This window comes from Myotis myotis, unplaced genomic scaffold, assembly GCF_014108235.1.
Source record: "Myotis myotis isolate mMyoMyo1 unplaced genomic scaffold, mMyoMyo1.p scaffold_m19_p_4, whole genome shotgun sequence".
Taxonomy (NCBI): domain Eukaryota; kingdom Metazoa; phylum Chordata; class Mammalia; order Chiroptera; family Vespertilionidae; genus Myotis; species Myotis myotis.
The window spans coordinates 82,901,342-82,919,492 of NW_023416346.1; the positions used below are offsets into that span (position 1 = coordinate 82,901,342).

The 18,151-nt window shown below is 42.2% G+C and overlaps 1 protein-coding gene across 1 annotated transcript in view; it reads left to right on the forward strand.

Moving 5' to 3' along the window:
• Positions 1–18,151, forward strand: part of TEX11 (testis expressed 11) — a 467,244-nt gene that overhangs the window by 390,797 nt on the left and 58,296 nt on the right. The window contains exon 25 of the mRNA XM_036304176.1: positions 16,153–16,302. Within this exon, the coding sequence (XP_036160069.1) occupies positions 16,153–16,302 (150 nt within the window). The remainder of the gene's footprint in view (positions 1–16,152; positions 16,303–18,151) is intronic.

An 18,151-nucleotide genomic window follows, 5' to 3' on the forward strand; every position in this document is an offset into this window, starting at 1 on the left:
CTTGATAACTTCCAGGAGTTTTGTTGTTGTTGTTGTTGTTTTGTTTTGTTTTGTTTTGTTTTGTTTTAATGTATTCGGGTGCTCCTGCATTGGATGTATATATGTTTATCAGGGTTATATTCTCTTGTTTTATCGATCCCTTTAGTATGATGAAGTGGCCTTCCTTATCTCTTGTTATGGCCTTCACTTTGAGATCTATTTTGTCTGATATAAGTATTGCTACCCCAGCCCTTTTTTTTCATTTCCATTTGCCTGAAAGATATTTTTCCATCCCTTCACTTTCTGTCTGTGTGAGTCCCTTGTTCTGAGATGGATCTCTTGTAGACTGCAAATGTATGGGTCATGTTTTTTTATCCATTCAGCCACTCGATGACTTTTGATTGGAGCATTTAGTCCATTTACATTTAAAGTTATTATTGAAAGGTACTTGTTTGTAGCCATTTTTATTTTTTGTGCCTGTTTTCTTTCTTAGCTTTTTAATTCTTCTTTTTATACAAGTCCCTTTAGCATTTCTTGCATTTTTGGCTTGGTAGTGATAAACTCCCTTCGCCTTTTTTTGTCTGTGAAGCTCCTTATTTCCCCTTCAATTTTGAATGATAGCCTTTGCTGGATAGAGTATTCTTGGATTCAGTCCCTTGCTTTGCATCACTTTGTAAATTTCCTTCAATTCCTTTCTGGCCTTATGTGTTTCTGTTGAGAAATCATTTGATAATCTAATGGGTGATCCCTTGTATGTAACTTTCTGTCTCTCTCTTGCAATCTTTTTTTTTTAAAATATATTTTTTATTGATTAAGATATTACATATGTGTCCTTGTCCCCACATTACACTCTACACCCCCCCCATGCCCTCACCCCCCCGTTGTCCGTGTCCATTGGTTAGGCCTATATGCTTGCATATAAGTCCTTTGGGTGATCTTTTCCCCTTACACCCACCCTCCCCTACCTTCCCTCCAAGGCTCGACAGTCCAATCAATGCCTCTCTGTCTTCGGATCAGTCCTTGTTCATCAGTTTATGTTGTTCATTATATTCCACAAATGAGTGAGATCCTGTGGTATTTATCCGCTCTCCAGTTCCATCCATGCTGTGGCAAATGGTAAGAGTTCCTTTTTCTTCTTCCTCTTCTTAAAGAATACCTTTCAGCATCTCATATAATGCTGGTTTGGTGGTGATGAACTCCTTTAGCTTTTTCTTATCCGTGAAGCTCTTTATCTGACCTTCTATTCTGAATGATAGCTTTGCTGGATAAAGTAATCTTGGTTGCAGGTTCTTGCTATTCATCACTTTGAATATTTCTTGCCAGTCTCTTCTGGCCTGCATGGTTTCTGTTGAGAAATCAGCTGACAGTCGTATGGGTACTCCCTTGTAGGTAACTGACTGTCTTTCTCTTGCTGCTTTTAAGATTCTCTCTTTATCTTTTGCTCTTGGCATTTTAATTATGATGTGTCTTGGTGTGGTCCTCTTTGGATTCCTTTTGTTTGGGGTTCTCTGCGCTTCCTGGACTTGTAAGTCCATTTCTTTCACCAGGTAGGGGACATTTTCTGTCATTATTTCTTCAAAAAGGTTTTCAATATCTTGCCCTCTCTCTCCTTCTGGCACCCCTATAATTCGGATGTTGGTACGCTTGAAGTTGTCCCAGAGGTTCCTTACACTATCTTCATATTTTTGGAATCTCTTTTCTTTTTTCTTTTTTGGTTGGGTATTTTTCATTTCTCCGTATTTCAAATCTTTGACTTGATTCTTGGGATCCTCTTGTCTGCTGTTGGATCTCTGTAAATTATTCTTTATTTCAGTCAGTGTATGCTTAATTTCTAGTTGGTCCTTTTTCATGTCCTCCATGGTCTCACTATACTTATTGAGGGATTCATTAAATTTATCGGCGGTTTCCATAAAACTCTTGAAAAACCTTATAAACGTAGCCTTGAACTCTATATCCAGTCGTTTGCTTTCCTCCATTTCTGCCATTTGTGACCTGTTTCTTTGTCTCCGCATTTTGGCTGCTTCCCTGTGTTGATAGAGTGGCCCTGCGTGCCAGGTGTCCTGTAGGGCCCAGTGGCTCAGCCTCCCAAGTTACCTGAGGTGGACACTCTTGGTGCACTCTTGGTGCCTTGGTTGTTGTAGGATCACTGGGAGGAATTGACCTCCAGGCCAATTGGCTCTGAGAATCAGCTGTGTCTGAAGTGGGAGAACTTCTGTGCTGAAGACACCCTTCTGGGGCAAGATTTGCTTCAGTGGGGCTTTGGTGCTCACGAGTCTGCTCCCTGAGTGTGTCCCTTATGGGTCTGAGGAGTTGCAATCTGGATGGTCCCCCTCTGACCACTGGGTACAGTGGCTCCTGGATCTAAGGAGGTGCTAATTCAGCCTCTGCCTGAGGCCACACAGCAGGAGCCACGAAGAGGCTCAGCTGTGAAGCAATGCAAGCTGCTGCGGGGCCTAGGCCTTCTCTTGGAAGTTCCGGGTCTGCCTGGTTCGGCTGCAGTTAGGTACATTCACATGCAAAAGCCTCTGCCGCAGCCTGGGTGGGGCAGGGCCTCAGGGAATCAAAGGGCGGAGAAAGCAGCTATGGCCGATTCTCCGCCCGGAGTCGCGCGTCTCAGTGTCCCGGTAACGGCTGCAAGCACCTCTGAGTGAAAGCCGCCCTCAAGTTTGCCCGCTGCCCTACAGACCAGCTTCTCCCCGTATGAGTCCTGGGTCCCCAGAGACTTGCCGGAACCGGAGTTCAGAGCAGTCGGGAGCTTGTGATTCAAAAAGACAGCCGCGTCCTCAGGTGCCACCCCCTTTCCGCGCGCGCACGAGCCGCCGTACCTCTGCACTTCACCTCCGCAGCTCCTCTGGCTCTCAGCGTGCTTTTCTTTCCTTCTAGTTGTAGAATTTACACTCAGCTAGCCTTCCTGTTGTTCTGAATGATGTCTGCTCTGTCCTTTGCGGTATTTTTCAATTGTTGTGGGAGGCAGCAATTTCCCGGTGTTTATCTATGCCGCCATCTTAGTTTCTCCCTCTCTCTCTTGCAGCCTTTAAGATTCTTTCTTTGTCTTGAACATTTGCCGTCATAATTATGGTGTGTCTTGGTGTGGGTCTTTTCGTGTTCATCTTGTTTGGGACACTCTGTGCTTCTGTGACTTTTTTCTTCCCCACATCAGGGAAGTTTTCTGACATTATTTCTTCAAATAGGTTTTCTCACCCTTGTTCCTCTTCCGGTTGTTCCAGTACCCCTATTATTCATGTGTTGCTTCATTTCATGTTGTCCCATAGCTCCCTTAGGCTCTCTTGTCTTTTAATTTTTTTCTCCAATTGCGGTTCAGTTTGGATGTGTTTTGCTTCCCTGTCTTCTAATTCGCTAATTCGATTCTCCGCTTCTCATAGTCTACTATTGAAACTTTCCATGGTGCTTTTTATTGTATCTATATCACTCTTCATTCTTCTTGATTCTAACATAAGTTGTTGATTTTTTTCATCCATCCAGTTTATGAACTGTATGATTCTTCCTCTGAATTCTTTTTCTGACATATTGCATGTTTCTGTTTCACTTAGGTGCTTTTCTGGCAATTCCTCCTTTTCTTTTCTTTGGGGGATTCTTTTTCTACCCATTTTTAATCTCACCAACAGATCTAGATGTCAGCTCATGCAGGGGCTGCTTCTTGGGTGGCTGTGTCTCCTCGGGCTGCGGTTGCTCCTTGGGTGGTTGCGGCAGCAGCTGTTCCTTTGTTGGCAGAGGCTCCTCTAGTGGGTGCTGTTCATAGCAGTGGTGGTTACTCTGGCTGGTGGAGGAAGGCTGCTCGCACAGCTGCTGCTCCTTGGATGGGGCTGAGCTGATCATGTGGCTTCTGCTCCTCGGATGGGGGTAGGCTGCACGCGGCTGCTGCTCCTCGGACATGGGTGGTCTGCTTGTGAGGCTGCTGCTCCTTGAACAGGCGCAGGTTGCTCGCATGGCTGCTGCTCCTCAAATGGGGTCTGGCTGCTCATGGAGCTGCTGCTCCTCAGATGGGGGCGGGCTGCTTGTGCGGCTGCTGCTCCTCGGACAGGAGTGGGCAGGTCGTGTGGTTGCTGCTCCTTGGACGGGGGAGTGGGCAGCTCACACAGCTGCTGATCCTTGGACAGGGGCAGGCCACGTGTGTCTGCTGCTTTCCGACCTGGGGCAGGCAGCTCATGGGACTGATGCTCCTTGGGCAGGAGCAGGCTGTTCATGTGTCTGCTGCTCACATGGTCGCAGTGCCCTGGGCTAACATGTTGGGCCGGTCAGAGGGGAGCATGCTTCAGAACTCACAGGAGCCTCTGCTCAGGATGGCTGGAGACTCGGTGACTGTGGGACCACAGATGAGGTAGCAGTTCCCTGGCAGGGGTGGCTTTAGAGTCCCAGGTGTTATCTGAGGGCACCTTGGGTGGAGGTGAGGCTGGGCTCCCAGTTACAGCAGCTCTCACCTTCAAAAAGGCAAGGCCTCTGAGGAAGAGCCAGCCTCCTGGTGCTGTTTGCAACTGTAGCAGAAGCTACCTCATTAGGCTAGCCTGCTTAGCCTGCTCCTGAAGGTCCTGCGGGATCTAACTGTGACACACACACACACACACACACACACACACACACACACCATACGACCATACACTTCTCTTTTTCTTCCTCACTCACTCACGCTCTCTCCCTCACTGCTGCCTTCTTCCTGCCTCTATAGTTGGGTCTGGGATGTTATTGATCCATTCATGGATGTAGTTTCCTTTCCAGGTGCCTGGATATGCGGCTCGCTCTCTAGCACATTGGCTGGACAGGATTAAATTCACCTCAACAAGACACAACACAAAGGGAACTAAACACGAATGACCAGACCTCCTTTGCACAGTCACAGACACGTACTCACAACACCAATAACCCCAATATACATGACCACCTGAGAAAAGAGAATTAGGGGAGAGTAAAGAGAGCACAAATGATATTGAAGAGAGAAAAAAAGATGAGAGAGAAAAGAAAATGAAGAAAAAGGAGAATATATATATATATATATATATATATATATATATATATATATATATATATATATATATATATATATATATATATATATGAAGCAAACACCATGGAACAAACAGATAAACCAAAAAAATACAAACACCAAACACCCAGCAAAGAGTGTGGGACTAGAGTCTGTAGAGGCTGAGCTTATATACAGAAAATAAGGTTAAGAATTGGATGAATATGGGGAGGACCTCAGTTCAGTATAGAGGAAATAGGGGATGAGGTGATAAGAAGAGAGATTGAGAAGAAAATACTACTACTAATAATAATAAATTTACAAAAAAAATGATTTAAAAATGGTATAAAAATAAAAATTGCGAATAAAATAAAATAGAATGATTTTATAGAATAAATAAAATAAAATAGAATGATGGGAAAATAATGCAAAAAGAAATAGAAAATAAAGCACCAAACAAAAAAAGGAAAAAAAGATAACAAAATAATAATAAAATAAAATAAAAATGAAAAAGTGAAGTGTCGTTCCTTTGGCTGGCTTAAGATCCCAGTCTTCTGTACTGTTTGCAATTTCTCAGTTTCCTGCTGCTGGGACTGAAGGCCTCTCTTTAGGCCAGTCCCTGTGGACTCTCAGGGACTATTCAGATGTTTTTTTAATCTTGGTACCATTCAGGGTGCATTCTGGGTGTGGCTGTATTGGTTGCCTGGAGACTGGAGGGAGGAGCTACCTCTTCAGGAGAAAATGGCTGCCCAGGTCCTAGGCTCAGGTATGACTCAGCGCCAGTCTCACTGCCACTTCTCCTGGACCCTCTCCTCTCCCCAGACTCCACAAATTCACACCTTCTCCTCCACCTCAGCCATAGGTAAGTGTCCATATCTGAAAGGTCCTATGAACTAGGTTCAGTGAAGAAAAGCACAGGACACAGAGAGGGGAAAGACTGCACCTCTGTGAGCCCCTCTCCTGCCTGCACTGCATGATCTGGGCAGCCCTTCAGTCTGCCCCCTCTGGGCTCAGTCTTTCGTGATTGTAGACCCAGATCTAGAATCCCCTGCCACCAGCAGTCCTGCAGACCTCCTTTGCACAGTCAGACACTGTGCCTGTCTCAAGAGACACAGCTTGGTGCTGTGCGGTTTCCCTCTGACCCTCTGGGCTCATAGGTCTGGCAGATCTCTCCTGCCCAGATCCTTGATTTTACCTTTCTCCAGGGGTCCTCTGCCCTTCCTGGCTGCAAATTGTCTCACCAGCTGAATTTCCTTCACCAATTTGGGGTGGATGTTATTCATTTCAGCTGCTCATTCTATCTGCTCCAGGACAAGGCTAGGGACACGTCCATCTACTCTGCCACCATTTTTTCCTCCCCCCAACAAAGTTTTAAATACATAATATAACATTGTTTACTATAGGTACAGTGTTGTACAACAGATCTCTATTTATTTATCTTGTTTAACTTTAATGTTCTGCTCATTGTTTAGCAACTCTCCATTTCTCCTTCCTCCAGCTTCTGGCAACCACCACTCCACTCTTTGATTCTGTGTATGTGATAGATCAAATTTTAGATACCTCATATCACGCAGGTGGCTAATTTCACTTAGCATAATGTCTTCACGGTTCATCCATGTTGTCTCATGTTACAGAATTTTCCTTCTTTTTAAAGACTGACTAGTATTCTGTTATGTGTATATATCCCATTTTCTTTATCCAATCATTCATCAGTGGACATTTAGGTTGTTTTCATATCTCAGTTATGTGCTGCAATGAACATAGGGGTTCATATATCTCATCGAGATTCTAACTTCAATTCTTTTAGATAAATACCATAAGTGGGATTGCTGGATCATATGGTTGTTCTATTTTCAATTTTTGTAGGAAGTACTATACTGTTTTCTATAGTGGCTATACCATTTTGCACTCCCACCAATGATGTACAAAGGTTCCAGTTTTTCCACCACCTCACCAACTCTTGCTGTCTTTTGTTTGTTTGATAATAGCCATCCTGACAGGTTTTGATTTGCATTTATGTGATGATCAGTGATGTTGAGCACCTTTTCACCTATCTATTAGCCATTTGTATAGAAATGTCTATTTAAGTCTTTATCCCATGTACTATTGAGTTGTGATAGCCAACTCAATTGTGGCACTTTTCCCTCAGACCAATTATTTGCAAGACATTCATGTGGAGAGGATGCAAGTTCCATGTTCCAGGCTAATAACAAGGCAGGTCAGGTGTCCAGGAAAAGAGAAAGGAGATTTAAAGGGAAGTAAGAAGTATACCAAGGATAAATGCTTATAATTATAAAACACTTCAAAGTTTTGTAACACAAGGGAATGCACAGCTTCTGAATCTGTTTTTCTGTCCCTTTTCAGAGTCTCCCTTTAAGAATATAACTTTTGGATGTTGTTAGGAACATCCTTGTAATCATACTCTGTACATAAAGAGCCAAAGATAAAGTTAAAGCTGGAAGTCATCATAGTGATTAGATCTCTTTAAGCTATTTATTTTGTGATATTGTAAAAACTTTATCTCAAAAACAAGAAGATGGAGAAAATCCTTTAGTTGTTTTTGTAAGCCATTGCAGGGAAGAATTTCATGTACCTAATGCTATAATTTTGACCTTGCTATAAAGTATTCACTAAGTGCTATTATTGAAAGTCTTAGTGGTTATGATAAACAGAGCAAATCTAAGAGCTTTAGAACCAAGCCCAGCATAGGTCCTCTACCAGCAGAAATTCAGTTTAGCTGGCAGGGCAGAGTATTGTCTATGGTTTTATATACTACACTAGAGGCCCAGTGCACAAAATTTGTGCACTCAGGGGGGCCCTCAGCCCACCCTCCCCCCTCTCACAGTCCAGGAGCCCTCAAGGGATGTCCTACTGATGACTTAGGCCCACTCCCCATGAGCCTAAGCCATCAGTAGGCCTCCCTCTGCGGGAGGCAACCTGGCTGATCAGACGAAGGCGCTGCCCCATCATCCCGCTGCTGCTGCAACTGCCGGCCACCGCAGCCACCAAGGTATTTTCATGAACACAGACTCCAGTCCTTCACCATGAAAAAATGACAACTTTCTTTAGGCATTTTCAAGATGTCTCTTTCATAGGATATGACCTTTCTTTCTTTCTTTCTTTCTTTCTTTCTTTCTTTCTTTCTTTCTTTCTTTCTTTTTTTCTTTCTTTCTTTCTTTCTTTCTTTTCCTCACCTGAGGATATTTTTCCATTGATTTTTAGAGAGCGTGGAAGAGAGAGGGAAAGACAGAGAGAAACATCAATGTCAGAGGGACACTGCAATTGGCGCCTCCTGCATGAGCCCTGACCTGGGCCCCAGCTAGAGAGGAGCTTGCAACCTAGGTACATGCCCATGATCAGATTGAACCCAGCCCCTGTGGTCCACAAGATGAGGTTCTATCCACTGAGCCAAACTGGCTAGGGCAGGATATGACATTTCTTAGCCCCTCCAGCAGAAGACCTTTTTTTTTCCCTCCAGAAATGAGGTGGAAAAACTCTAGATCACCTTCTTGCATTCTTATTAGGAAAATTACCAAGAACACTGCAAGTAGCCTACGGGGAGCTTAGCCAATGAGCGGTCAGAAAAGGTTTTTCCTCTGCAGCTCACGCACAGAGGTGGGACTGCTGGCGAGGGCCTACCCTCGGCTGCGAGTGGGCCCTCTCCCTCTCCCTCTCCCTCTCCCTCTCCCTCTCCCTCTCCCTCTCCCTCTCCCTCTCCCTCTCCCTCTCCTTCTCCCTCTCTTCTCCCTCTCCCTTTCCCTCTGGTCCACTCTCTCTAAAAAGCAGTGAAAAATATCCTCTGGTGAGTATTAGAAAACAAAACAAAATACAGAACAACAGGCCCCCTCTTTGGAGATGCTGAATATGTAGGCCTGAAAGAGAGAATTCTTGGCTCTATGAAGATCCCTACATGAAATTTATTAACAATATTTGGAAAATTAGCATAAGCCACACCAATGAATCAAGTTTGTGCTTTTCTGTGTTCCAGGGAAGAATCAAATGATCTTTTGTTTTATTGTGTCAAAACAAAATTTTGCATGTGTTAAATACATAATTCTTAATCAAATACATAATAGCAGATGCAAAAATTCTGTTTAACTCAGTGAAGGGACTGGCAGGATGATAATGCTGTTCAAAGGAGATTGCCAAAGATGAAAGCCTGAAGTAAAACTGCTAAATTAGATACAATCTGGCTAATGGCCTATAGGACAATAAAACCATCACTTTTTGAATTGGTTTGTCTTCTCGACAGAAATTAGTTACATCTTTAAAAGCCTAAAAATTCTTTTCATCTTCTCACTTTGCTGGTCATTATATGTAACTTTCCAGGGCTGTAAAATGTCAAAATATAAGGAACTTATTTAATTGTAAATAGTGTGTCAGAGTTATGTGTTTCATAGAAAAGGAAATGATCATTCTGTGGGCCCCCAATGTCCCAATTACACTGAAAGGACTTGCTATCAACGTTTTACTCTGGGCTGGTGCTCTGCCACGAAGGCTGCCAGCAGGCCCACCCTTTCCTCTCATGGTCTGCGATTGGTCTTGGAGGCTGCAGGCGTCTGCCCTTTCCTCTCAGGGCCTGAGACAGCCTGGGAGGCTGTGGGCAGGGGCAGGCCTGCCCTTCCTCTCAGGGCCTGTGATTGGCCACAGAGGCTGCAGGCAGGCTTGCCCTTTCCTCTCCCAGCCTGCGCTCAGCTGCAGAGGCTACAGGTCCCCCCCCCCATCCCCGTCCTGTCCATATCCGCTCTAGCGGGCCTGCTCGAGCCATGGCGCGGCAGCTCAGGCTGGCCCCCATGTCCCTGTCTGTGTCTGCTCCAGCTCTGGGGAAATGACCCAAGCTGCTGCACAGGGGCTAGGCCTGCCCCCCCCCCCCCCGCCTCCTCCGTCTCTGTTTCTGTCTCTGCTCAGGGAGGGCCTCACCTGCGCACACAACCTCCTCCTGTCTGGCCGTGTCTGTTACGGTGTCCCAGCCTAATTTGCATAATATATATATTTATGTTATGGTCTCCTCATATGGTAACTCTATCTTTAGTCATTTGAGAAACTGCTAAACTGTTTTCCAAAGTATCTTCACCATTTTGTATTGTCACCAGTAGTGTTTGATGCTTATGGTTTCTCTACCTTCATGTCAACACTTGTATTATCCGATTATTTTTTAAATTCTGGCTGTCTTAGTGAGTGTATAGTGATATCCCATTGTGGTTTTGATTGTCTTATGACCTAGTTTCCTGACCACTAATGGTGTTGAGCATCTTTTCATATGGTTATTGGCCATTCGTGTATCTTCTTTGGAGAAATGTCTATTCAGACCCTTTTCCAAATTTTTACAAAATATACTAGTATACTTTTATTGATTTCAGAGAAGAAGGGAGAGAGAGATAGAAACATCAATAATGAGAGCATCATTGATTGGCTGCCTCCTGCACAACCTCCTCTGGGGATCAAGCCTGCAACCCAGGCATGTGCACTGACTGGGATTCAAACCATGACCTCTTGGTTCATAGGCCAACCACTGAGCCATGCCAGCAGGGCCCTTTTCCCAATTTTTAATTGGGTTATTGTCATCTTATTATTAAGTCATATGAGTCCTTATTATATTCTAGATACAAGTTTTCTGATCAGACATAGGACTTGCAAGTATTTTCTCCCATTCTTTGGGTTGTCTTTTCCCTTTCTTGACAGCATCCTTTGAAGCACAATTTTTTAACTTCAATTAAGTCCCATTTATTTTTCTTTAGTTGCTCATGATTTTGGTATTATATCTAAGAATAAAGTGCCAAATCCAAAGTCATGAGTGTTTACTCCTGTGTTTTCTTCTGAAGAGTTTTATAGTTTTTGCTCTCACATTTATATCTTTAATCCATTTTGGGTTAATTTTTATATGTGGCTTGAGGTAAGGGTCCAAGCTGCATTCTTTTCCATGTGGCTATCCAGTTGTCCCAGAACCACTTATTTTAAAATAAAACAAAACACAAAACTATTATTTCCCCGTCACATGGGTTTTTGCCTCCTTGTGGAAAATTAGTTGACCATAGACACATGGTTTTATTTCTGGAGTGTCAATTCTATACCACTGATCTATATGTTTGTCCTTTTACCAGTATCACCGTGTCTTGATTATAATTGCTTTGTATTAAGTTTTGAAATCAGGAGTGTTAATTCTCCAGATTTGCTCTTCCTTTTCAAGGTTGTTTTGGCTATTCTGGGACCCTTAAATTTCCATGTGAATTTTAGGATCAGCCTGTCATTTTCTGAAAAAAGAAAAAAAGCTAGATTATTTTGGAAAGTAGTGCCATTTTAACAATGTTAAGTCTCCAGTCCTTAAGTGAGGAATATTTTCCCATGTATTTACATCTTTTAAATTGCAATGTACAAGTCTTGCACTTCTTTTATTTAATTTATTCTCTTTGATGCTATTGTCAATGGAATTGTTTTCTTAATCTTATTTTCCATTTGTTTATTGCTATTGTATAGGAATAGGGTTGATTTTTGTATTCTAGTCTTGTTAAACTTGTTCATTAGTTTTATTGGTATTTTACTGGATTCCCTAGGGATCTATTTACAAGATCACATTGTGTATAAATAGAGATGGTTTCGATACTTCTTTTCCAGTCTTGATGTCTTTTGTTTCTTTTTCTTGCCTAATTTCTTTAGCTAGAACTTCTAGAACAATGTTTAATAGCAGTGGTAAAAGTAGGCATCCTTGTCTTGTTCTTAATCTTAAAGAGAAAGAATCTAGTATTTCACCATTAAGTATGTTGTTAGCTGTGTGTTTTTCAAGTGCCCTTTATCATGTCGAGGACGTTCTCTTCTATTCCTGGTTTGTTCATTGTTTTTATCAGGAAACGGTGTTGGATTTTGTCAAATGCTTTTCTGACTATTGAGATCAACATTTCGTTTCTTGATATGATGTATTACATTAATTGGTTTGCACTTATTAAAGCAAAGTGCAATAAAATGAGGTATACTTGTGGAGTGATAAAGAAGAAATAAAACTATCTCTATTTTCATGCAGATGACATGATTGTATGCAGACAATTCCAAAGAATCTACAAGAAGTTAGTGGAACTAATAAATGATTTTAGCAAGTAATAGGATACAAGGTCACCATTCAAAGTTGATTATATATCTGTGTACTAGCAATGAAGTTCAAGAACAGAAAATAACAATCAATAGAGATAAAAGTCAAAAGAGTTGTTATCTCTGGTAAGGTGGTATTGACTGGAAAGGAACGTGAGTTTTGGAAGTATCCTATCTAATAATAGAGAAACATGGTAATTAACTGTAACTTCACTACACTTCCCATTGGCTAATCAGCGAGATATGCAAATTAACTGCCAACCAAGATGGCGGCCGGCAGCCAGGAAGCTGAAGTGAACAGGAGGCTTGCTTGCTCCAGTGATGGAGGAAACCAAGGTTCCCCGCCTGCCACTGCTGGCCTCTGAGCTGCAGTCTAAGAAACAATGTTGCAATTATAGAAGGTAAATAAACCCCAGAAACCTGCTTTCAGCCGTCAGAGCTGGAGCAAGCAGGACCGCAACAGTGTTACAATTATAGAACCCAAACAAACCCAGAGACCTGCTTTCAGCAGCTGAGGTCTCAGAGCTGGAGCCGAGCCTCAGAGCTAAAGCCGGCTCTCAGCTCCAGTGACAGCCATAGAAGGTAAATAAATCCCAGAATTTAAAAAAAGAAAAAAGAAAAAAAGGAGAGGTTGGGAGCTTCAGTCACCCGCCAGCCTAAAAACAGCCCTCAGCCCCTCAACCAGACTGGCCAGGCACCCCAGTGGGGACCCCCACCCTGAAGGGGGTGTGACCAGCTGCAAACAGTCATCATCCCCTCATCCAGGCTGGACAGGCACCCAAACAGGACCCCTACCCTGATCCGGGACAACCTTCAGGGCAAACCAGCCGGCCCCCATCCGTGAAGCAGGCCTCTATCCTGTATAGTAAAAGGGTAATATGCAAACTGACCCTAACAGCAGAAGGACTGGGAATGACTGGCCACTATGACACACACTGACCACCAGGGGGCAGATGCTCAATGCAGGAGCTGCCCTCTGGTGGTCAGGGCGCTCTCACATGGGAGGAGCTCTGTTCAGCCACAAGCCAGGCTGATGGCTGCCAGTACAGCGGTGTTGGTGGGAGCCTCTCCTGCCTCCTCAGCAGCACTAAGGATGTCCGACTGAAGCTTAGGTCTACTCCCTGCTGGCAAGTGGGCATCCCCCGAAGGCTGTCGGGCTGCCAGAGGGATGTCTGATTGCCATCTTAGGCCCAATCCCCAGGGGAGCAGGCCTAAGCCAGCAGGTGGTCATCCCCTGAGGGGTACCAGACTGTGAGAGGGCACAGGCCGGGCTGAGGGACCCCCCTCTCCCCTCGAGTGCACAAATTTTTGTGCACCGGGCCTCTAGTCTATTTATATAAAAACCCTGGGTGTATCGTCACAACCCAGGCTCGACCAACCTGAAGGAAGTCAGTCCTTCAGGGGTTGTCTCGGCAATGGCTGTGCCCTGCCTGAGCTGTTTCCCGGAGCTGTTTCAAGTAAGGGCGAGGTTTGAGGCAGGAACCGGCCCTTGGAGCATGGAGGCATATCTTTATAAAGTTTTAATACATTATATTGGAGGTTGTGGTTGTAGTTTTACCCACAGCATCTACAGGAATTGCTACAAATTTACTTCTCGGTAGAAGCACCTTTCATTTCCAATATAAATTACCAATTCCATTAAATGAAACTTCAATTTCTAGACTCGATATAAACAGTGAAGTTGCTAAAACTATTAAAAAGGCCCAACTTCTCATTATTGATGAATGCACCATGGCATCCAGTCATGCTATAAATGCCATAGACAGATTATTAAGAGAACTTATGAATTTGAATGTTGTATTTGGTGGGAAAGTTCTCCTTCTTGGAGGGAATTTTAGACAATGTCTCAGTATTGTACCACATGCTATGAGATCGCCATAGTACAAACGAGTTTAAAGTACTGCAATGTTTCAGAAAGTTGTCTCTTATAATAAATATGAGATCAGAGGATTCTGCTTATAGTGGGTGGTTAGTAAAACTTGGAGATGGCAAACTTGATAGCAGTTTTCATTTAGGAATGGATATTATTGAAATCCCCTGTGAAATGATTTGTAATGGATCTATTATTGAAGCTACCTTTGGAAATACTATATCTGTAGATAATATTAAAAATATATCTAAACCTGCAATTCTTTGTCCAAAAAATGAGCATGTTCAAAAATTAAATGAAGAAATTTTGGATATACTTGATGGAGATTTTCACACATATTTGAGTGATGATTCCATTGATTCCACAGATGATGCTGAAAAGGAAAATGTTCCCATCGAATTTCTTAATAGTATTACTCCTTCAGGAATGCCGTATCATGAATTCAAATTGAAAGTGGGTGCAATCATCACGCTATTGAGAAATCTCAATAGTAAATGGGGTCTTTGTAATGGTACCAGATTTATTATCAAAAGATTACGACCTAATATTATCGAAGCTGAAGTATTAACAGGATCTGCAGAGGGAGAGGTTGTTCTGATTCCAAGAATTGATTTATCCCCATCTGACATTGGGCTTTCATTTAAATTGATTCGATGACAGTTTCCCATGATGCCAGCATTTGCGATGACTATTAATAAATCAAAAGGATAAAGTCTAGACAGAGTAGGCATATTCCTACCTGAACCCATTTTCACACATGGTCAGTTATATGTTGCTTTCTCTTGAGTTTGAGGAGCATGTGACGTTAAAGTTAATGTTCTAAATACTTCATCACAAGGGAAATTAGTCAAGCACTCTGAAAGTGTTTTCACTCTTAATGTTGTGTACAGGGATATATTAGAATAAGTTTAATCACTTTATCAGTCATTGTTTGCATCACTGTTGTTTTTATAACATGTTTTTGTCATTTTTATATCATGCCTCTGTTGTTGTTATATCCTTTTGTTACTGTTTATTTATTAATACATTTATATATTATTTTCATATACATTTTACTAATTTCCTTTCATCTCTCACACTTCTATTATAAAGGGCAAATAGCAATATTAAAATATTTCTGCTAATTAATTCCCTTTTAATGTGCATGAATTTTGTGCACCAGGCTACTAGTTCTATATGATAGTGGTTATATGGATTTAAAAATATATAAAAATTCATCAAGCTGTTTAAGATTGATGCACCTCATTCAGTTTATTCTATGTATGCTGTACCTCAACACTTTTTAAAAGTTTGGTTTAACAGGATGAATGAAAACTGTCTCCTGATACAAGATTATTCCCATGGTGATACCCAAAAAATATTGTTGACTGACTAAATCAGTGATGGTGAACCTTTTGAGCTCGGCGTGCCGGCATTTTAAAAAACCCTAACTTAACTCTGGTGCCGTATCACATATAGAAATTTTTTTTATATTTGCAACCATAGTAAAACAAAGATGTATATTTTTGATATTTATTTTATATATTTAAATGCCATTTAACAAAGAAAAATCAACCAAAAAAATGAGTTCACGTGTCACCTCTGATACACGTGTCATAGGTTCACCATCACTGGACTAAATGGAACAATTTGGAAACTTTGCTTTGCTTAAAATAAAACCACAGTTAGTTTATACAACACTGTATCGTCTGGTTAATTCAGTCATTAAAATGAAACAGGTAAACACTGAATTTGAATTAGATAGCAGCAGGCCTTTTTTTAGGCTGTTTAAGGAACATCATGGCAATAATTTTAGGAAACAGAGGCAATGCTAGTGATTGCAATACAGGGTGCTGAAAGTATTGGTAAGTTTATAGATTTAAAAATGTAAAAAATTGCCGAAACCGGTTTGGCTCAGTGGATAGAGCGTCGGCCTGCGGACTGAAAGGTCCCAGGTTTGATTCCGGTCAAGGGCATGTACCTGGGTTGCGGGCACATCCCCGATGCGAGGTGTGCAGGAGGCAGCTGATCGATGTTTCTCTCTCATCGATGTTTCTAACTCTCTATCTCTCTCCCTTCCTCTCTGTAAAAAATCAATAAAATATATTTTAAAAAATGTAAAAAATATGTTCACAGAAGCTGGGATAACCTTCAAATTGTAAGTAAAATTAAATTTTCTCAACAAGAAAATCTCCCCAGAAGAGAGATTAGGAGAGAATATTGAAATGTAATCACAGAAAATGTTGCATTTTTGCTTCTTTTTTAGGGGATTTCTCCAATGATCCATGTGAGACATTGCTTCTGCTATATGAGTTTGAAGTTAAAGCCAAAATGAATGACCCATTACTGGACAGCTTCCTGGAATCAGTGTGGGAACTGCCTCATTTAGACAGTAAAACATTAGAAATAATTGCAAGTAAGAGCTATATTTATTAGAAGGCTAGTACCCATTTAAATTGTACTACTTTTTTATTGCTTTTCTCTGTTCTCTCTACATTTCCTCATAGCACTTTGGTTTGCCTTCTCCAATGGCATTCTTGAACCATTTTGTATTATAATCATTTATGCATTTATCTTTTTCTTTATATAAGACTAGTAGCCCGGTAAACGAAATTCATGCACTGTGGTAGGGGGGGAAAGGGGCCCCTCAGTCTGGCCTTCACCCTCTCCAATCTGAGACCCCTCAGGGAATGTCCAACTACCTGTTTGTGCCCACACTTTTAACAGATAACAGCTCCATTGTTGTTTCTTTCTTTTGCTTAAAACCATTGGAATTAGTAGGTATTCAAAGTGTGTATACATTTTGGGGGGACACCCTGTATATCTCTAGTCAGCGGTGAAAGAAACCAACAGCAGATTTGGAACCCCCAGACAGGGAACCTCGCTCACTCCCCACATGTCTCCCCACTTCACTTTCCACCTTCATAGGCAGCAGGAGAATCAACGTTTTCTCTCATCAATTCAGAAAAGCACATCCTGTCACCCACTGCCTGGCAGGAGTGTGCTAGGCCCCAAGCAAGCGAGGTTCAGTCAGGGCAGCCTTCACTCATGGGTGCTGGCACCCAAACTGCACATTCCTTCTCTACAGTCGCCCCGACTATCCTACTGTTTCACTGAGAGGACGGAATTCCTCTCCACCTCTGGGTTCTTTTTTTTTAATATATTTTTTATTGATTAAGATATTACATATGTGTCCTTATCCCCACATTACCCGCACCCCCCCCCCCCGCTCATGCCCTCACCCCCCCTTGTCCGTGTCCATTGGTTAGGCCTATATGCTTGCATATAAGTCCTTTGGTTGATCTTTCCCCCTTACCCCCACCCTCCCCTACCTTCCCTCCAAGGCCCAACAGTAAATCAATGGATCAGTCCTTGTTCATCAGTTCATGTTGTTCATTATATTCCACAAATGAGTGAGATCATGTGGTATTTATCCTTCTCTGACTGGCTTATTTCACTTAGCATAATGCTCTCCAGTTCCATCCATGCTATGGCAAATGGTAAGAGTTCCTTTTTCTTCTTCCTCTTCTTAAAGAATACGTTTCAGCATTTCATATAATGCTGGTTTGGTGGTGATGAACTCCTTTAGCTTTTTCTTATCTGTGAAGCTCTTTATCTGACCTTCTATTCTGAATGATAGCTTTGCTGGATAAAGAAAGGCACCTAGTACCAATTAATGTAATACATTAATAAATGGTGGTACCAGATGGCGGCCGGCAACCAAGGCTTGGTTGATCTTGGTTGTAGGTTCTTGCTATTCATCACTTTGAATATTTCTTGCCACTCTCTTCTGGCCTGCATGGTTTCTTTTGAGAAATCAGCTGACAGTCATATGGGTACTCACTTGTAGGTAACTGACTGTCTTTCTCTTGCTGCTTTTAAGATTCTATCTTTGTCTTTTGCTCTTGGCATTTTAATTATGATGTGTCTTGGTGTGGTCCTCTTTGGATTCCTTTTGTTTGGGGTTCTCTGTGCTTCCTGGACTTGTAAGTCTATTTCTTTCACCAGATGGGGAAGTTTTCTGTCATTATTTCTTCAAATAGGTTTTCAATATCTTGCCCTCTCTCTTCTTCTGGTACCCCTATAATTCTGATGTTGGTATGCTTGAAGTTGTCCCAGAGGCTCCTTACACTATCTTCATATTTTTGGATTCTTTTTTCTTTTTTCTTTTTCGGTTGGGTATTTTTCATTTCTCCGTATTTCAAATCTTTGACTTGATTCTTGGGATCCTCTTGTCTGCTGTTGGATCTCTGTATATTATTCTT